General features: G+C 42.0%; 2 protein-coding genes across 2 annotated transcripts in view; one reads left to right on the top strand and one right to left on the bottom strand.

Moving 5' to 3' along the window:
- The window catches only part of EIF2AK4 (eukaryotic translation initiation factor 2 alpha kinase 4), a 115,004-nt gene extending 99,589 nt beyond the window's left edge, over positions 1-15,415 (top strand). Inside the window, exons 33-39 of the mRNA XM_039462883.2 lie at positions 2,889-3,001; positions 6,218-6,276; positions 7,105-7,202; positions 9,231-9,299; positions 9,809-9,853; positions 13,899-14,017; positions 14,574-15,415. Of these exons, the coding sequence (XP_039318817.2) occupies positions 2,889-3,001; positions 6,218-6,276; positions 7,105-7,202; positions 9,231-9,299; positions 9,809-9,853; positions 13,899-14,017; positions 14,574-14,631 (561 nt within the window). The 3' untranslated portion in view covers positions 14,632-15,415. The remainder of the gene's footprint in view (positions 1-2,888; positions 3,002-6,217; positions 6,277-7,104; positions 7,203-9,230; positions 9,300-9,808; positions 9,854-13,898; positions 14,018-14,573) is intronic.
- Positions 15,416-15,872: 457 nt separating this feature from the next.
- SRP14 (signal recognition particle 14) lies at positions 15,873-19,086 on the bottom strand. Its single transcript, XM_010346300.3, has 5 exons — positions 18,976-19,086; positions 18,755-18,827; positions 18,194-18,306; positions 17,026-17,058; positions 15,873-16,392 (listed from the first exon to the last, which is right to left on the bottom strand). The coding sequence occupies exons 1-5, from the start codon at positions 18,997-18,999 to the stop codon at positions 16,141-16,143; spliced, it is 495 nt and encodes a 164-aa protein (XP_010344602.2). The 5' UTR covers positions 19,000-19,086; the 3' UTR covers positions 15,873-16,140.
- Positions 19,087-19,571: the final 485 nt, after the last annotated feature.

The following is a 19,571-nucleotide window of genomic DNA, read 5'->3' as shown; positions in this document are numbered from 1 at the left end:
GAGTGCAATGGCGCGATCTCGGCTCACCGCAACCTCCGCCTCCTGGGTTCAGGCAATTCTCCTGCCTCAGCCTCCTGAGTAGCTCGGATTACAGGCATGTGCCACCATGCCCAGCTAATTTTTAGTATTTTTAGTAGAGACGGGGTTTCACCATATTGACCAGGATGGTCTCGATCTCTTGACCTCGTGATCCACCCGCCTCGGCCTCCCAAAGTGCTGGGATTACAGGCTTGAGCCACCGCGCCAGGCCCATAATTTTTATTTCTAATTATTTTAAAGGGAAAAAATTTTTTTGAGAATATTTTTCTCTTCTAATGTCTTCCTTTGGTTTTCATATCAGGGTAATGTTGGCTTGATAAAATGAGTTGGAGAGTGTTCTCTCCTCTTCTGTTTTCTGTAAGATACTGTTTACAATTGGTATTAGAAGTCCAACCTCACATATTTCTATATAGAGAGCTATTCTGGTTACTTCTTTCTTCTAGAGGCAGCTTTGGTAGTTTGTATCTTTCCCAGAATTTTTCCATTTCGTCTAAGTTTTCAAATATTCCCTTGTTACTATTTCACTGTCCCTAGAATCTGTATGATGCTCCTTCCTTCAGACCTGATATGGGTATTTTGTGTCTTCCCTCTTTTTTTCCTAATCAGCCTGTCTAGAGATTGATCAATTTTGTCTTTCAAAGAACTAGCTTTTGGTGTCATTTTTCTCAGTTTTTCTTTGTTCACGTTTTCTACTTTATTGATCTCCTTTTTTTTTTTTTTTTTTCAGTTGGAGTTTCACTCTTGTTACCCAGGCTGGAGTGCAATGGCGCAATCTCGGCTCACCACAACCTCTGCCTCCTGGGTTCAGGCAATTCTCCTGCCTCAGCCTCCTGAGTAGCTGGGATTACAGGCACGCGCCACCATGCCCAGCTAACTTTTTTTTGTATTTTTAGTAGAGATGGGGTTTCACTATGTTGACCAGGATGGTCTCGATCTCTTGACCTCGTGATCCACCTGCCTCGGCCTCCCAAAGTGCTGGGATTACAGGCTTGAGCCACCGCACCCGGCCATGATCTCCACTCTTACTGTTACTATTTTCTTCCTTCTACTTATTTAAAATTTAGTTTATTCTTTTTCTAGTTTCCTCAGGCAGAACGTTAGATGAAGAATTGACAAATTACGGCTTAGACCAAATTCAGCCCATAACCTACCTTTTATATGTCTGTGAACTAGAAATTTTTACTTTCTTTGTTAAAAAAAGTTAGCGTCTTGCTAACTTTTCTGTCTTTATATTTAAAGCAAGTTTCTTATACTGGTCACTAGGTTTTCTTTTTTTTTTTTTTTTTTTTTTTGTTATTCTGACAATCCTGCCTTGTGGTTTGTTTTTTGAGACAGGGTCTTACTCTGTCACCCATGTTGGAGTGCAGTGGCATGATCTCAGCTCACTGCACCCTGTCTCTCAGGACCAAGTGATCCTCCCATCTTGGCCTTTCAAGTAGCTGGGACTACAGGCACATGCCACCAAGACTGTCTGATTTTTTTTGTCTTTTTAGTAGAGATAGGATCTTCCTACATTGCCCAGGCTGGTCTTGAACTCCAAGGCTCAGGCGATCTGCCCACCTCAGCCTCCCAAAATGCTGGGATTTCAGGTGTGAGCCACTGCACCCAACCAGTAGCATCATTTTCATATTTGAAAAGCAAGATATCACTTCATTTATCCGTTCAGCAAACGTATTTTCAATATTAACAATGTAAAAGGGATTGAACTTGGGGTCATCGAGGATAATAGGAACATTTAAGCCACAGCTCCTGCTGTCAAGGGTTCTGTAATCTGGTAAGGAACATGAAACATTTGTGCATGATTGTGAGCTGAAAATGCTAAATGCCATGAGTCCTACAGACAAGGTTCTCCAGAGGGTTCCTCAGGCTGGGAGATTAAATGAGAGGCAGCAGTGAAGACTTTAGGAGGGTGGTGGGAATTTATCCTGCCCTCAAGGATGCATAGGATATAGATAGGTCCTGGAAGGGCCTTCTAAGAAGAGGGCACCACAAAGGCAATGGTAGTTCTTTTAGTAGTTGTCCCAACAATAGAGGCAGGCCAGCAGAGAACCATTCTGGTACTACCCTGAGTTGTCTATTTTGGGTGAGACGGATGGATCAGCAGCAGAAAATGGTTATAGCTACATCATGGAGAGCCCAAATTCTCTGGAATCTGGTTTTTATTTAGTAGTTAATAGAGTGGCCCCGAATGTTTTAAACAGGAGACATCAAAGTTGTATTTCAGAAAAATTAATCTGCAGGGATGTTTAGCATGGAACAGAGTGAGGGAGAAACTGAATACAGTGAGTATTGTAAAGAATATCAAACTAGCCTAGGACAAGGTTGGGTGCTAGCCAGGGCAGTAAAGATGAAGGGACAGAGGCCATAAAGGTGGGATGACAGACTTGGGTTTAGAAAGGGGAGGGAGGAGTAGTAGATAAAGCCGAGATCTGAGAAACCCTGGTGGCTGACCAGAGGATGTTTAAAAGGGGAAGATGAGAATGAATCACATGAAATAAGAGGCCATTCATCTTGGACTTCAAAATAAAAAAATTCTGTCATCTATGATAAACTAGTCCAGACCAGGGTTTCTCAACAGCAGCACTGTTCACATTTTGGCCCAAATAATTCTTTGTTATAGGGGGCTGTTCTGTGCGATAACAGCATCTCTGACCACTACCCACTACATGCCAGTTGCGCCATCCAAAAATGTCACTAGACATTGCCAAATGTCCCCAGGGGAGCAAAATTGCCCCTCGGTAAGAACCACCGACCCAAACTGTTGATTTAGTAGTCTTACTGTGGTGCTCTGAGTCACTCTTCTGGGTTCAAAAACCTCCAAGTGATGGATCTGTTTCATTCTTTTTAAGGTTAAGTCTTTCGAGAAGGAAAGGCAAACAGAGAAGCGCGTGCTGGAGACTGAAATTGTCGACTATGTACTGCAGAAGCTGAGGACTAAAGTCAGTGATGAAAGGAGTGTCAGGTAACTTAGGAAACAAAGCCTAGAAAACTGACATCAATTACCTATGTGGAACGTATATAAATTTATTTAAAAAGTCAATTTGAGCCAGGTGCTGTGGCTCACATCTGTAATCCTAGCACTTTGGGAGGCCAAAGCGGGAGAATCTCTCGAGGCCAGGAATGCAAGACCAGCCTGGGCAACATAGCAAGACCCCATTTCTAAAAAGAATTTTTTATTCTTAGCTGGGCATGGTGGTGCCTGCCTATAGTCCCAGCTACTCAGGAGGCTGAGGTGGGAGGATTGCTTGTGCCCAGGAGGTCAAGGAGGCAATAAGCCATGTTCATACCACTGCACTCCAGCCTGGGTGGCAGAGAACGACCCTGTCTCAAAAGAAAAAACAACACATCCTTTAGAGAAACAAAGATAGGTCAGGACTTCTTTTAATGAACCATTCTGTTGTTTCTGAATAACTCAAACAGCAGTTTAATTATGTGACCATCTTGTGTAAGACTAATCATAGCTGACATTCAACATTTGGTCTTCATAACATTTCCAAGAATACTTTATCATTTTGAAAAGTGTCAGGAGCCAAAATCTATCTGCCTTTATCTTACTGGGTCTGCTAATCAGTAAATCTCAGTAATATTTTGTCCATGTACTTTGAAAGATGTAATGTTCTGGGAAAAGATCTCATTTCCTTATGATGGGAGTATCAGCCTTCTGGGTAGGAATTTGGCAAAGTAGTTAAAAGCCTTAAAACTAAACTTTTTTTTTTTTAATGACCCAGCAATTGCACTTTCAGGAATTTATAGTAAAAATTATTTTAAAGATATCGATTAAGGCTCATTTATAACAGCAGTTCTCAAACTTGTACGTCTTAGAACCCCTTTACACCCTTAAAAATTATTTGAGGATCCCAAAGAACTTTTGTTTATATTGTTAACATCTGTCAATATTAAAATATAAACATATTTTAAATGTTTATTCATTTAAAAATAACAATACCCCCATTACATGCTAACCTCATAGGTTTCCAGTAAGGAAAATGGCATTGTTTAAAATATTTGCAAATCTCTTTAGTGTACTGTTTTACTTTGTAATTTCTTTTAATGCTTTAGTAAAAGAAACGATTCTCATATCTGTTTATGTATTCAATCTGTTATGATACCACAAATCATAGTCTCTGGAAAACTCTGTTGTACATTTGTGAGAGGATGAGAGTGAAAAGGCAGTTAATATTTTAGGACTATTATAAAAATAGTTTTGACCTTGCAAGACCCCTTGAAAGGATATAAGGGACCTTCATGAGTCTCTAGACTACACTCGGAGAACTTCATTTCAAAATATACATTGGTAGAAGATTGTTTGAATCATGATAATTTGGTGAAATATTGTGCAGCCTTTAAAAATGATTCTACTAAAACTGAGTTCATTGACATGGAAGGATGTTCACAAATAGGATGTACAGTATAATCCCATTTTGTTTTAAACATCAATTAATATTTTTATATAAAAAAAGTCTAGAAGAATATACCAAATTTTTAATTGTGGTAATTGTTGTTTACTGGGATTACAAGAGATCTTAACTTACTTTGTTAAGCTTTTCTGTATATTTGCAACTCCTTTTCTTTTCAGACAGAGTCTCGCTCTTGTCACCAGGCTGGAGTACAGGGGCGTGATCTCAGTTCACTGCAGTCTCCTCCTCCCAGGTTCAAGCAATTCTCCTGCCTCGGCCTCCCAAGTAGCTGGGACTACAGGCATGCACCACCACGCCTGTCTAATTTTTGTATTTTTAGTAGAGATGGGGTTTCACCATGTTGACCAGGATGGTCTCGATCTCTGGAACTCGTGATCCACCCGCCTCAGCTTCCCAAAGTGCTGGAATTACAGGTGTGAGCCACTGTGCCTGGCCTTTTTTTTTTTTTTTTTTTTTTTTTGAGACAGAGTCTCACTGTTGCCCAGGCTAAAGTACAGTGGTGCAAACACGACTCACTGTAGCCTCAACCTCCCAAGCTCAGAAGATCCTTCCTTCTCAGCCTCCTGAGTAGCTGGGACCATAGGCAAATACCACCTTGCCCAGCTAATTTTTAAAAATTATTTGTAGAGATAGGATCTCCTAATGTTGCCCAGGCTGGTCTCGAACTCCCGGGCTCAAGCAATTGTCCTGCCTCAAGCAATTCTTATGTATATACTTGTTATCAGAAAATATAACCCTGTAGAATTTTTTTGGCTTACATCAGTGATTCTCAACCAACAATAATTTTGCTTCCCAGGGGACATCTGGCAATGTATGAAGACACTTTTGGTTGTCACAACTGGGGAGTTCTGGTATCTAGGAGAGGCCAGGGATACTGCCAAAACATCCTAAAGGGTACAGGACTAGCAATCCCCAACAAAGAATTTTCTGGCCCTGGCCTAAAATATCAGTAGTGCCAAGATTGAGAACTCCTGGCTTATAGAAAATAAGCCTTGTCCTGTCCTTCTCATCCCCCCCACCCCTTCCTATTTGCACCTAGGTTTAATAAATTCATGATTAGGTGTTTCTGAGGGAACATAATGTTCTTGAGATCACCAGTATTAGAATTACAGATCTAAATCAAAGACAGAGGTTTAGAAGACAAAGAAATAGCCAACTAGTGAGTATGGGGGAACATTACCAAGACACTGGCTACATGGAATTTAGTTTTAGCAGGGAAAGGTTCAAAGTTGTTCCTTCACGCAGATGCTTATTTCCCTGTTTTCCCAAGATAGAGTGCTGTTCTCTCTCTCAAAGGCTATAAATTAATTCACAGCATTTGAAAGAACATCCATTCACTCCTTTTTAAAGACTATCCTTATTTACCAAATGTTCTCCTGTGGGTGGTTGCCAAGGCTGCTGCCATAATGAAGGTGGGGCTGCTGTTGCTCATGTTTCCTTGTATTCTGAGGGGGCCCGAAAAGAAAACCCATTATATTTCATTGAAATCAACTTCTTATGTGGATCCAGGATTTCAAGCCCAGCTGAATAAATCAGAATATTTTTCTTTAGGCATTTGTTAACTTAAAAAGACATCCTTTATAATTTTTTACTTGCTCTTGACCAAAACTTAACTAAATGCAAATTTTGTTTTTCCACCCACTAATAACCAAGATGTTTTTATATTTAATGGAAAAGTGGCTCACTAAACATGCAGTTAACTGTAAGTTATGTGTTGCTTTTGCCTTATTGACTGTTTGTTTTTGTTTGCTTGTTTTCAGAGAAGCTTCTGATAATCTTGCAGTGCAGAATCTGAAGGGGTCATTTTCTAATGCCTCAGGTATAATTACTAATTATAATCTGAACATAATAATGCTTATTTGTTTGCTGTAAGCACTTATTATTGTGGCTAACTGCTTGGGACACTGCAAATTTTTTTTAGAAGTAACATATACACAGTAAATTGTACCACATGGAATTCATCGCTATGCTTTGAAATCGACATCCTAGAAAATGATAAAACAACTGGAATTTAGGTGACTCTTATCTCTTATTTTTACAAGTGATTTAATCTTCCTTTTACTCAATTTATTGTATAAGTGAAATGTGGCTAATTTTCCTCATACAGAGGATTGAAGGAAATATTTTGAAATCCCTTGAAGAAAGACACTATATACATTTTGTTCTCATGAAAGCTAAGATGGCACAGTGGTGACAGTTAGGCCTTTACTTTCATCACCAATTAAGTCCACGAGGAGACATAGTTGGCTTTTAACAGAATTGAGTGTTTCCCTTTCAATTCTATTAGCATTGACTTTGTGTCACCATCAGATTTTTAATTCTTGGAGAAATTTAAAGAAGTATTAGTGTTTGGCAATATCAGCTTGATTTTCTTAGGCCTCTGAGGTTTTGATGACTCATGTTGCCTCCCTGCACCTTCCACCAACCCCTTCCTGAGGAGAGAAGCATCAAAACTGCTGGGTGTTAGGGTTCTGGGCTCCTCACCTGTCAGGTGCAGATGGTTGCAGGGATAGAAAACAAAGCCCAGTCATGATCTAGCCTTAGAATCACAACAGGATGTCTACTAACAAACTCTGCCATCTCTCTGTAGGATGATGTAGAAAGTAGGACCAGATAAGGCCATACATTTTCAAACTCTCTGTCTCAGGTTTGTTTGAAATCCACGGAGCAGCAGTGGTTCCCATTGTGAGTGTGCTAGCCCCGGAGAAGCTGTCAGCCAGCACTAGGAGGCGGTATGAAACTCAGGTATGCTGGGTCAGGGTTTCTTTGGCTTTCTAACGTGAGTTACAGAAGAGAAAAAAAACAGGAAAGGAAAGTAAGAAACATGGAATTTCGTGGAAATATTTTTTGCAAGAAAAAAATTGTTCTTCCAGCTTCCCTAATTGGATGGCTTCTGAAAGTGTTATCAATAGAAAGCATCTCTCTGGCTCTAGGATTCCTATCTGTCCAAGAGGGGCCACTGTGCACTGTGGGCACCTCGAAGCAGCTGTTGTCAGAGTGATTGCATCTAAATGAAAATGATCTAATCTGGCTCTAAAGGTAGTCGAGGTTGGTTGGTTTGTGCTCTAAATGGCAAAGTAGAAGAGGCCAATGACAAGGCTTAAGGCAGGTTTCTCATTCCATACATGGTTTTGGCAACTGCTCTATGCCTAATGGTGTGCTAAGGGCTGTGTAAAATGTAGAAGACATTAACATGGCCCCAGTCCTCAAACGAGTTTGTAACTTAAGACGCATATGCAATCAGGCACTGTGGCTCACGCCTGTAATCCCAGCATTTTGGAAGGCCAAGGGGGGCAGATCATGAGGTCAGGAGATCAAGACCGTCCTGGCCTACATGGTGAAACCCCGTCTCTACTAAAATACAAAAAATTAGCCAGGTGTGGTGGCACATGCCTGTAGGCCCAGCTATTCAGGAGGCTGAGGCAGGAGAATCTCTGGAACCCAGGAGGCGGAGATTGCAGTGACCCAAGATCGTGCCACTGTACTCCAGCCTGGGCGACAGAGCAAGACTCCCTCTCAAAAAAAAGCAGCAGCGTATGCATTATATAGAGAACAATGTTAAGAAAATAATTATAGGCTGGGTGCAGTGGCTTATGCCTGTAATCCCAGCACTTTTGGAGGCTGAAGAGGGCGGATCACAAGGTCAGGAGTTCGAGACCAGCCCGGCCAACATGGTGAAACTCCGTCTCTACTAAAAATACGTAAATTAGCCAAGCGTGGTGGCATGCCTGTAATCCCAATAACTCAGAAGGCTGAGGCAGGAGAATCACTTGAACTGGGGAGGCAGAGATTGCAGTGAGCCGAGATCACGACATTGCACTCCAGCCTGGGCAACAGAGCAAGACTGTCTCAAAATGAAATAACTACAGTAGAACACTGAGTTAAATTTACTGAATATGAGTATTAGGGTATGCCGTGGACATATGCAAAAGAGTGTTAAGAAGGAGCAATTTTAGAAATGTAATCAGGCCAAAATAGAAAGATCAGGTACTTTATTTTTGTAAGCTCATCTAGCTGTTTCTCAGGATTTGAGTGGAAGCCTGTTTTTCCTGTCTTCCTACTGCCTTCATCACCTACCAAGTATCAGTTCTCATGCCATATCCTTACTGCTGCCACCTCTCCCTTTTTCCCAATTTAGCTTCATACGGTATACCATCTGTCTCTCTGCTGCGTGCACTGTTTCACTGTACTGGGCCTTTATTAGGCATCACTTCAAAATTATAAAGAGATAATTAAGGATTATTGAACAAATGGTCAAGACAGATTATAAAAATGTAATTTCCCCTGAGATTATTAGACACCCCTTTTTGGGTGGATTAAGAGCAAATCTTTTTTTTTTTTTTGAGACAGAGTCTCACTCTGTCACCCAGGCTGGAGTGCACTGGCACGGTAACAGCTCACCAATACCTCCCCAGTAGTTGAGATTATAAGCGCCCACCATCACACCCTGCTCAGAATCCTGAGTAGCTGGATTATAGGCGCCTGCCACCACACCCTGCTAATTTTTTTATTTTCAGTAGAGACAGAGTTTGACATGTTGGCCAGGCTGGTCTCGAACTCCTGACTTCAGGTGATCCCCTAGCCTTGGCCTCCCAAGGTGCTGGGATTACAGTTGTGAGCCACCAGGCCAGGCCAAGGGCAAACCTTTAGACGCTATTTGGAATCCTTTGTAGGCTTTGGTGTGTTACCCTGTGATTGTATCCTGGGATAGGAAATAAGATGGCAAGAAAGATGGCTTGGTTTAACATGTTCTGAATTCTATTTTCTTATTAGGTACAAACTCGACTTCAAACCTCCCTTGCCAACTTACATCAGAAAAGCAGTGAAATCGAAATTCTGGCTGTAAGTGGCTTCTGTCCGTACTGTCAAAGTGGTCGCCTCAGGGTTCAGAGCATCTTGCTCAGTGTCAGCAGAATTTGTATGCAGGCCTTATTGTCACTGATGTGAACCACATGCAATCTAAAACTACTAAGAACTAGGGGAAGAATTGAAGGTTTTTTATTTCTCCTCTTTGTTCCTGAAAGATAGAGGAAGGAAAATGAAAACAAAAATCATTTTCCTACATATTTCAGGCCTCTGCCTTACTAAGTGTACACTGAATACATGTAGCAGCATCAGACCTTTCAGTTGTGATGTAGAGGGACAGGGAGTACAGTTTACACTGCTTATTAATTCTCCAGTGCTAAGATCTTATCACTGCACAGTTCATTAAGCCCTTTCATAACAGTATCATCCCAGTCTCTGCCAACCCTATTCAAATTGCTATACCCCAAATGACACCGTGGTCACAAGGCAGTTATGTGCCCCTGAGAGTTCCCTGAGAGATGATATACATTTCTGTGTATTCACAGGTGGATCTACCCAAAGAAACCATATTACAGTTTTTATCATTAGAGGTAAGTAATATGAACTTTTCTGCACTGTGGCCTTTAAAATCCCAAATCTTTGCTGTTATTTTGCCAAAGGAATGCTGAAGATGGCATTCAGTTTTCTTAGTGGTAGTATTTTTCTGGCAACTGCAGGAATTTAGTAACATTTTTCCTTTTATGTAACATAAATGTTCCTAAATCCCATGTTGAAGGACTCATACTTTTCTAGTGACTAAGTTTTTAGAGATACTTATTTCATTTAAAAAACAACAACCCACAGCCAGTATCATACTGAATGGGCAAAAACTGGAAGCATTCCCTTTGAATTGTGGCACTAGACAAGGATGCCCTCTCTCACCACTCCTCTACAATAGAGTATTGGAAATTCTAGCCAGAGCAATCAGGCAAGAAAAATGAAATAAAGGTTATTGAATTAGGAAAGGAGGAAGTCAAAATGTCTATTTGCAGATGACATGATTGTATATATAGAAGACCCCATAGTCTCAGCCCCAAATCTCCTTCAACTGATGAGCAACTTCAACAAAGTCTCAGGATACAAAACCAATGTGCAGAAATCACAAGCATTCCTATACACCCATAACAGACAAAGAGCCAAATCAAGAATGAACTGCCATTCACAATTGCTACAAAGATAATAAAATACCTAGGAATACAACTAACAAAGGATGTGAAGGACCTCTTCAACGAGAACTACAAACAGCTGCTCAAGGAAATAAGAGAGGACACAAACAGATGGAGAAACATTCCATGCTAATGGTTAGGAAGAAGCAGTATCATGAAAATGGCCACACTGCCCAAACTAATTTACAGATTCAACACTATCCCCATGAAGCTACAACCAAGCGAGTGTGAAATCACCACTGAGACAAAGACTAGGCCAAATTACAGAGTCTATTGCCGGCGGCCACGGAGGACTCAAGTCTCTCTAACCCACAGCCCCAAAAGTAGGATGTCAAGACCATTTATGCCTGTGAACCACCTCCTAGGCAGGGGTGAGGGCCAGGGAACTTTGAACATTTGGATTGTTACTTAAGTGGTTCACAGAAGTCAAGATAAGTGTTAGTTTACACATTGTCTGGGTAGGATGGAAATTACAGACCTTAGTTACTTACTACAAGTCACAGGGGCCAGGATGGCGTGGATTTGGACTCCTTGCCTGTCACATTAGGGTTACAGAGAGCAGTTTCAATGGAAAGCCGAGGTATGGTTGAGGTATGCAGCTTATGGGGCAATTACCATGTCACACTACCAATGATCTTCACAGAACTGGAAAAAACCACCTAAACTTCACATGGAACCAAAAGAGAGCCCGCATAGCCAAGTCAATTCTAAGCAAAAAGAACAAAGTTGGAGGCCTCACACTACCTAACTTCAAACTATACTACAAGGCTACAGTAATCAAAATAGCATGGTACTGGTACCAAAACAGATACAGACCAATGGAACAGAACAGAGGCCTTGGAGGCAACACAACATATCTACAACCATCCGATCTTTGACAAACCTGACAAAAACAAGCAATGGGGAAAGGATTCCCTGTTTAATAAATGGTGTTGGGAAAACTAGCGAGCCATGTGCAGAAAGCAGAAACTGGATTCCTTCCTGACACCTTACACTAAAATTAACTCCACATGGATTAAAGACTTAAACATAAGACCTAACGCCATAAAAACCCTAGAAGAAAATCTAGGCAAAAGCATTCAGGACATAGGCATAGGGAAGGACTTCATGACTAAAACACCAAAAGCATTGGCAACAAAAGCCAAAATAGACAAATAGGACCTAATCAAACTCCAGAGCTTCTGCACACCGGAAGAAACAGTCATTAGCGTGAAGCGGCAACCAACAGAATTGGAAAAAAATTTTGCTGTCTGCCCATCTGACAAAATATCCAGAATCTACAAAGAACTAAAACAGATTTACAAGAAAAAAAGCTCATTCAAAAGTAGGCGAAGGATATGAACAGACACTTTACAAAAGACATGTATGAGGCAACAAACATAGGAAAAAATGCTCATCACTGGTCATTAGAGAAATGCAAATCAAAACTACATTGAGATACCATCTCATGACAGTTAGAATGGCGATCATTAAAAAATCTGGAGGTAACAGATGCTGGAGAGGATGTAGAGAAATAGGAACACTTTTACACTGTTGGTGGGAGTGTAAATTAGTTCAACCATTGTGGAAGACAGTATGGCCATTGCTCAAGGACCTAGAAATGGAAATTCCATTTGACCCAGCAATCCCATTACTGGGTATATATCCAAAGGATTATAAGTTGTTCTATTATAAGAACACATGCACACGTACATTCACTGCAGCACTGTTTACAATAGCAAAGACTTGGAACCAACCCAAATACCCATCGATGATAGACTGGACAGGGAAAATATGGCACATATACACCATGGAATACCATGCAGCCATAAAAAAATGATGAGTTCGTGTCCTTTGTAGGGACATGGATAAACCTGGAAACCATCATTCTCAGCAAACTGACACAAGAACAGAAAATCAAACAGCGCATGTTCTCACTCATAGGCAGGTGTTTAACAGTGAGAACACATGAACACAGGGAAGGTAGTAGCATCACACACTGGGGTCTGTTGGGGGACCCAGGGGAGGGAAAGCGGGGGGTGGGGAGTTGGGGAGGGATAACGTGGGGAGAAATGCTATTATAGGTGATAGGGAGGAAGGCAGCAAACCACACTGCCATGTATGTACCTATGCAACAATCTTGCATGTTCTTTACATGTACCCCAAAACCTAAAATGCAATAAAATATATATTTAAAAAAAATTTTTAAAAACCATACATACTGCTTTTACTACATGTCAGGGTCTGGCATGTAGGGTAAGCATTTTACAGGTAGTAACTCAGTTAAACATGACCATTCCAGTATGTAGATACTGTTATCCCCACTTTACAGATAAGTCAGAGTATGGAAGTAGAGAGGTTAAGTATCTTACCCACAGTCACCCAGCTAATAAGTAGTAGAACCAGTATTTGAGCCTAAGCAGACTAACAGAATCTGTGTTCTTAACCACTATACTATACTGTATCAAACAAACCTTGATTCCAGCTAGAGAAGCTCATTTGCAGGTTAGAACTGTATTTTTAAAAATCCTTTTGTAAAAATGTTTATAAAGGACCGAATTTTTACAAGTACATCTCTTTATCATCAAATAGCCTAAATAAGAATTTTAAAAACTGGAATACTTATCTTTGCTATTAAGAATACTTAACTATACTCATAGCTATAGATGACTTTTGCAACGTCCTATCAAAGTATACTTTTTTGTTTATCCAGAGTGTTTAGTCACAGATTAAATTAGATTAATAGTGAACTTGGCTATTTTATATATCATTTGTTGCTCTCTTACAAATAAGCATATACCACTATCCTGGCAATGTACTGATTTATGATCCAATCAAATGGATATACTCTAGGCTGCTATCACCATCATACAAAAAGTAAACAGAGGCCACGCACAATGGCTCATGCCTGTAATCCCAGCACTTTGGGAGGCTGAGGCAGGTGGGTCGCCTGAGGTCTAGAGTTTGAGACCAGCCTGGCAAACATGGTGAAACCCCATCTCTACCAAAAATATAAAAAAATTAGCCGGGTGTGGTGGTGGATGCCTGTAATCCCAGCTACTTGCGAGGCTGAGGCAGGAGAATCTCTTGAACCCAGGGGCAGAGGTTGATGTAAGCCGAGATCATGCCATTGCGCTCCAGCCTGGGCAGCAAGAGCGAAACTCTGTCTCAAAAAAAAAAAAAAAAAAGGGTAAATGGTAGGCAGAAATAACTGGTATAAAGTGACATCAGCACACTAGGGCTGCAGCATTGTTAATCAGGCTCAAATTAGGGAGTCTTGTTTTAAAGAAAATTGGCGCTTTAAAGGAAGAACCCCAGCAGTCTCCTGTTTCTACTATCTCCTGATATACTTGAAGAGGGGAATGGCACTGAAATTTCATTAGTGACCCAAAAAAAGCCAGCTGGTAAACCCTAGTGCCCTGTTGTTAAGTCTTACTTATTTTTTTCCTAGTGGGATGCTGATGAACAGGCATTTAACACAACTGTGAAGCAGCTGCTGTCACGTCTTCCAAAGCAAAGATACCTCAAATTAGTCTGTGATGAAATTTATAACATCAAAGTAGAAAAAAAGTAAGTTATCACTTGGGCATAGCAGGTTTCACATGCTTAAAATTCAGGGAGGTGGTTTCAGAGTGACATTATTTTGTTGTCTTGTTGAGGCTTAACACCTAAGCTGTTGCTAGAATTGCAGCTGACAACCAGTTAAGTCTTGCTTGGACTGTGAATCACAGTCATGATCTTGTCAGTAAGAAAACACAGGAGTCCTAAGAATAGCTGTCTCAATTACAGTTTTGTTCACCCAGGTAATTCACTTTCTAGAAGTATGTTAAAATTAAAGAAAATAACCATGACTACTCTGCTCTGTACCCTTATGTCAAAATGCCCATCATTCATGTTATCCACTTAAAAAGCAACAAGGAAGTCTATTAGGTGAATAGTTATCTCCTTATTAGGACCCGTCAGTCAGTCATACCTTGTTTAAAACCTATATAATTTAATAACTAGCCTTCTACCTTGTTTTGGCTTAAATAAAGCTCCTACAGTTAAGTGTTCTAAAAATTTATTAGCTCTGTTCTTCACTCATTAAACTGAGTCTGTCCTTATAATCTTTTCCTTTCGTTTGCAGGGTGTCTGTGCTATTTCTGTATAGCTACAGAGATGACTACTACAGAATCTTATTTTAACTCTAAAGAACTGTGACTGACCTCATTAAGACAGAGGCTTATACTGGAGTAATGGAATGTTGTACATTCATCGTCATTCAAAATTAAATTCTAAGAAGATGCTGGGCACAGTGGTTTACCCTTGTAATCCCAGCACTTTCGGAAGCCAAGGCAGGAAGATGGCTTGAAACCAGGAGTTGTAGACCAGCCTGAGCAAAAAAGCAAGACCCCCATCTCTACAAAAACTTAAAAAATTAGTTGGGCAAGGTGGCATACATCTGTAGTCCTAGCTACTCCAAAGGCTGAAGTGGACAACTTGAGCCTCAGGAGGCTGAGGCTGCAATGGGCTGTGACTGCGCCACTGCACTCCAGCCTGGACAACAGAGCAAGACTCTGTCTCAAAAAAGAAAAAAGGCCAGGTGCGGTGGCTCACGCCTGTAATCCCAGCACTTTGGGAGGCCGAGGCAGGTGGATCACGAGGTGAAGAGATCGAGACCATCCTGGTCAACATGGTGAAACCCCGTCTCTACTAAAAATACAAAAAATTAGCTGGGCGTGGTGGCGCATGCCTGTAATCCCAGCTACTCAGGAGGCTGAGGCAGGAGAATTGCCTGAACCCAGGAGGCGGAGGTTGCGGTGAGCCGAGATCGCGCCATTGCACTCCAGCCTGGGTAACAAGAGCGGAAGTCCGTCTCCAAAAAAAAAAAATTCTAAGAAGCTGTCCTACAAAGTTGAGCTTTGTTAGTTTTTCATGTGTAATATATTATAAATTTATCTTTTGGGATATAATAAATGCTTTCATATACCTGCTGCTTTTTAATTGTAAATCTGTTAACACTAAAGAAAAACGTAAAGCTGGAACATAAGATAATAGCCTTCTCTTCCCTTGGCTGTTACAACTAAGCGCAGGAAAATATCCAAACTAAAAGGGCATAAAGAAACCAAAAATCACTATTTGGAACCTATATTCCTGATGAGTTTGTAGTATGTTTCTCCTAAGGTAGTTAAACAAACTCATTTGACTGAATACTCATTCAAACTTGGTAAAGGAACTATGATGATAAAATTATACAACCAGGTAGGAAGCAACATCACTTTTTACAGGTTTCAATTCCAATACTCTAGAAGGTGTTATAGAACTAAAGCCTATTCATTAATCACATCATTCTAAAAATAGTTATTGCCAGCACTATTAAAGTGGGGTGGGAAAAGGAATAGAAAGACAGTGCTGATAAACAGACATGTTTAATGATAGCTTGCTCTTCAGAGATGACTACAGAGACTTTTAATCTATAATCCAGGAGTATACAACCATGCAGCACAGACCAATTAACCAAATGTAAAATAAACTAGGTTCTTAATACAACTACCCTATAAACATTGCAACTATTCTTTCCAAAAGGACCCTCATCTTATGTTAAAACACCTACTGTGGGGGAACCAGAAGCCTAGCTACGTGGCCAAAGTAAAAACCAAAGGAAAAAATAGCAACTCAGTGGTTAATTGGTGAAAGCAAGAAATTTGTGTCCTTTACTGTGCTGCTGCTGCTGCTGCTGTTGCTGTTGCTGCTGCTGCTGCTGCTGCTGCTGCTCCTGCTGCTGCTGGCGGTGGTGCTGCTGCTGGTGGTGGTACTGCTGGCGCTGCTGGTGCTGGCGCTGCTGGTGCTGGAGCTGGTGCTGGTGCTGCTGGAGCTGCTGCTGCTGCTTTGGTCTTCTTAGTTTTGTTCTTTTTGTCCCTCTTCTTCAGCCCATCCATGTTAGCTCTCAGTAGGTTTGAATAAGCCTGAAAGACACAGAGCGTATCTTAGTGAAAAGATGTGCAAATTGGTAGAATAGCTGCCCTATTTGCATAACGGATTTAGGGTAGCCAAAAATCAGGAAGCCTACCTGGTAAAGAATATAGCACTATGGGAAACTTGTACTGAAAAATGGTAGAAGCATAAAGTACTCTTCCACATTATAGCAGCTTCTGCAACACCCACAGAGAGTTGCACATATTTTTTACTTTTTTCAAGGTAAAGTTGCAGGCAACTTCTTGTTCAACTATACTATAGGTAGTGTATATCTATAGCCTAAGACAAAATCTAGCTTAAAAAAAAAACAAAAAACGAGAAAGGAAGATGGTATTAGCATTGAAACTCACACCCTAGGTAGTGTGTATCTATCACACCCTAGGTATTGTGTATCTATAGCCTAAGACAAAATCTAGCTTTAAAAAAAAACAAAAACAAAAAAAACGAGAAAGGAAGATGGTATTAGCATTGAAATTCACACCCTAACAGCTTTTTTACTTGAAACACACTGGTAAAACTTATCTCCAAAGAAGAGTGAACCTAAGTATCAATTTTCCCCAGTGTTCACTATCATGCTGGCTCTTGCCCTGAAAAGGGAGACATAAGCAACACTCAAAACTCACCATCTGAAACTTATTCACTTCCTTGGAGCTCACCTGAAAAGGAAGGAAAAAAGAGGGCACACCTGTTATCCATATAAGCATTCTCTTCTCCATCCCAGATAGTATCTCAAAAGCGTCCCAAAGACAACATCCGTCCTTTAAAACACTTCTTCCCAACTTCAGGGCTCATAATACACAAATGATTATTTTTCTACTCTACTTTCCTCTAGCTAGAGACCAAGCAAAGGACCTCTGCATCTTTTTCCACATGAGAAATGCACCAAGATGTGACGGACAGCAGGCTCCTAAAAAAGCTTTGTTTCTCACCCCTTGAAATTCCTTAGAGAGGTGGCACTGAGTTTTCTACCTGCGTTCTGAGAAATGTCAGAGGACTACTTAGTATTAATTTTTTGCACATTAACACTACTCCCTTCCCATCTTATTTTTAAACCTACTTTCCATTAATTCAAGCATATTTAAGCACAGTGCAAGTTACCACAAAATAAATTCTACTTCTGAAGACGACTCCTTAGGTTTTTGTATTTCGTGATAGCGAACTTTATTTGTAAAAACCACATAACTTGTTTTACTGTAAAAATCCTCTCAAGATAACTTGTCACAGGAGATCTGTCAACTAAGTATAGTCGACATTTTCATGTAATAAGTATCCTAAACTAATGTGATTAGAGAGCAAGTTTGGTTCTGCCACAGCAGAATAAAGCAGTATTCACACAATTCAGAGTCACTTGCTTTGCCTTATTCAAACTCCACTGAAAGGAAAGACTAGGACTTGACTAACGTATATTTTCTCAAGCGTCAAACCCAACATTTAGCTACGTATTCGCTACGTGAACCACAATAAGAAAATAATAGCATACCTGGTACCAAGAAACTTAAAGGCCCAGCACAGTAAGGGGCTAAGGAATCAAGTATTTATGCCAACTGCTCCTTACAGTACTACAAGTAAGGACCAATATGCTACTTTCATTTCCACAAAAATGTTAACATAACTAAGGACTTTTTGATCTCTACTTTCTTCATTTTATTTTATTGTTGAAGTTTCTACTACTAAAGTATAGGAACGTCCTGGTCTCAAAAACAGCCAAAGACCTACACAGGGCAAAAGGGAGAAATAATTAAAAGCCTGGTTCAGAAACGCCCCATCCTCTAAGTTCAAGTCTTCACTCACCACAGTGCTGATCTTCTTTTTCCCATCGGTAGCTCTTAACAGACACTTGTTGTCTGCGGGCTCGAAGCCCTCCACAGTACCCTTCTTTGGAATGGGTTTGGTTCGACCATCATCTGCGGGAAAAAGGCATCTCGGTGAACAGGGCCGCGTTCGAGGCTGAGCGGCCGACAAACAGTGAAAACGGAGGCGGCGGGAGGGACGCGATGACCCAACCCGGCCCCGCCGCTCTAGTTCCGCGGAACACCTCGTCTGCTACCACGGCCTGGCGACACCCGGGAGAAAACGGTTACTTCCACGACGGAGACACGTCACACCGGAGCGTGAGACACTCCGCGCGGAGCGGCCAAAGAGCCCTGGCCTGCTCGGGGCCCACCGCTACCGGGAGCGGCCCAGGCGGCTCCGAGCCGGGGGCCGCGCCAGCCACAATCCCGACTGTGCTCCAGGCCCGAGGCCCCGAGGGTGCCCAGGCCAGGGTGGCGGAGGTAGGGGAGGGCGGGGGTCCGCGGCAGGCAGACCCCGGGAACCCGGGGAGCACTGCCCGGCTCCCCTCCCGCTGCTTACACTTCTTCAAGGTGATATAGACGCTGCCCGACGTCCGGCACTTCTGGAAGAGTCTGGTCAGCTCCGTCAGGAACTGGAAAACAACAGGCCCAGCCCCGTTAGCCAGCCCCAAGTCCTCGCCCCGCCGCGTCAAGGCCCTGGTCCTCCCGCAGAAGGAGGCAGAGGCCTCAAGCAACGCCTGAGCCGCCCCCGTCCGTCGGCCGGCCAGGCCTGGCCCATACCTGCTCGCTCTCCAACAACACCATCGCGACGACGCTGCCTCGACTCCCTCAGCTTCAGCCCCTAACAGTAAGAACCGGAAGCTCGGCCTAAGCTGGGCGGGACTTCCGCTACAAAGCTTCCAGTGTTTTCCATCAATCCCTTCTCTTCCACCAATCCCTGCTTCCGCCCTCCCCCCCCCACGCTCCGTCCGCCTCGCGCCTGCGCACTGGGACGTCCGGGGGGCAAATGACCCGGGGCCCCTGGGTTTGTCCTGGGCTGCCGCAAGCGAGGTACCGTCTCACCTTAGCCCGTGTGAGGGAGCGAGAGCAAAAAAAAGCTTTGATAGCAACCTATAATTTATATTCAGCTGTATGCTGGGCAGGTTACCTTACAATTCAGTGCCTCGGTTTCCTTATCCGTAAAGTGAGGGTAATACTGTCTACTTCGCAGTGTGGTCGTGAAGCGTAAATGAAACTTAAATACGTCTAACGCCTGCATTACATCTGGAAGCTTCTGGGTAAAATGTTTCTATGCCCTTCTAGAAGCTGCCTGCATTCCCTGGCTTGTGGTCCCTTCCTCAAGTCATTAAAACCTTTTGCCTCCACTGTCAGATCTC

The sequence above is a fragment of the Saimiri boliviensis genome, chromosome 2 (genome assembly GCF_048565385.1).
Source record: "Saimiri boliviensis isolate mSaiBol1 chromosome 2, mSaiBol1.pri, whole genome shotgun sequence".
In the NCBI taxonomy this organism is placed as follows: domain Eukaryota; kingdom Metazoa; phylum Chordata; class Mammalia; order Primates; family Cebidae; genus Saimiri; species Saimiri boliviensis.
The sequence above is the reverse complement of the archived record's forward strand: the minus strand, read 5'-3'. Positions and strand labels throughout refer to the sequence as shown.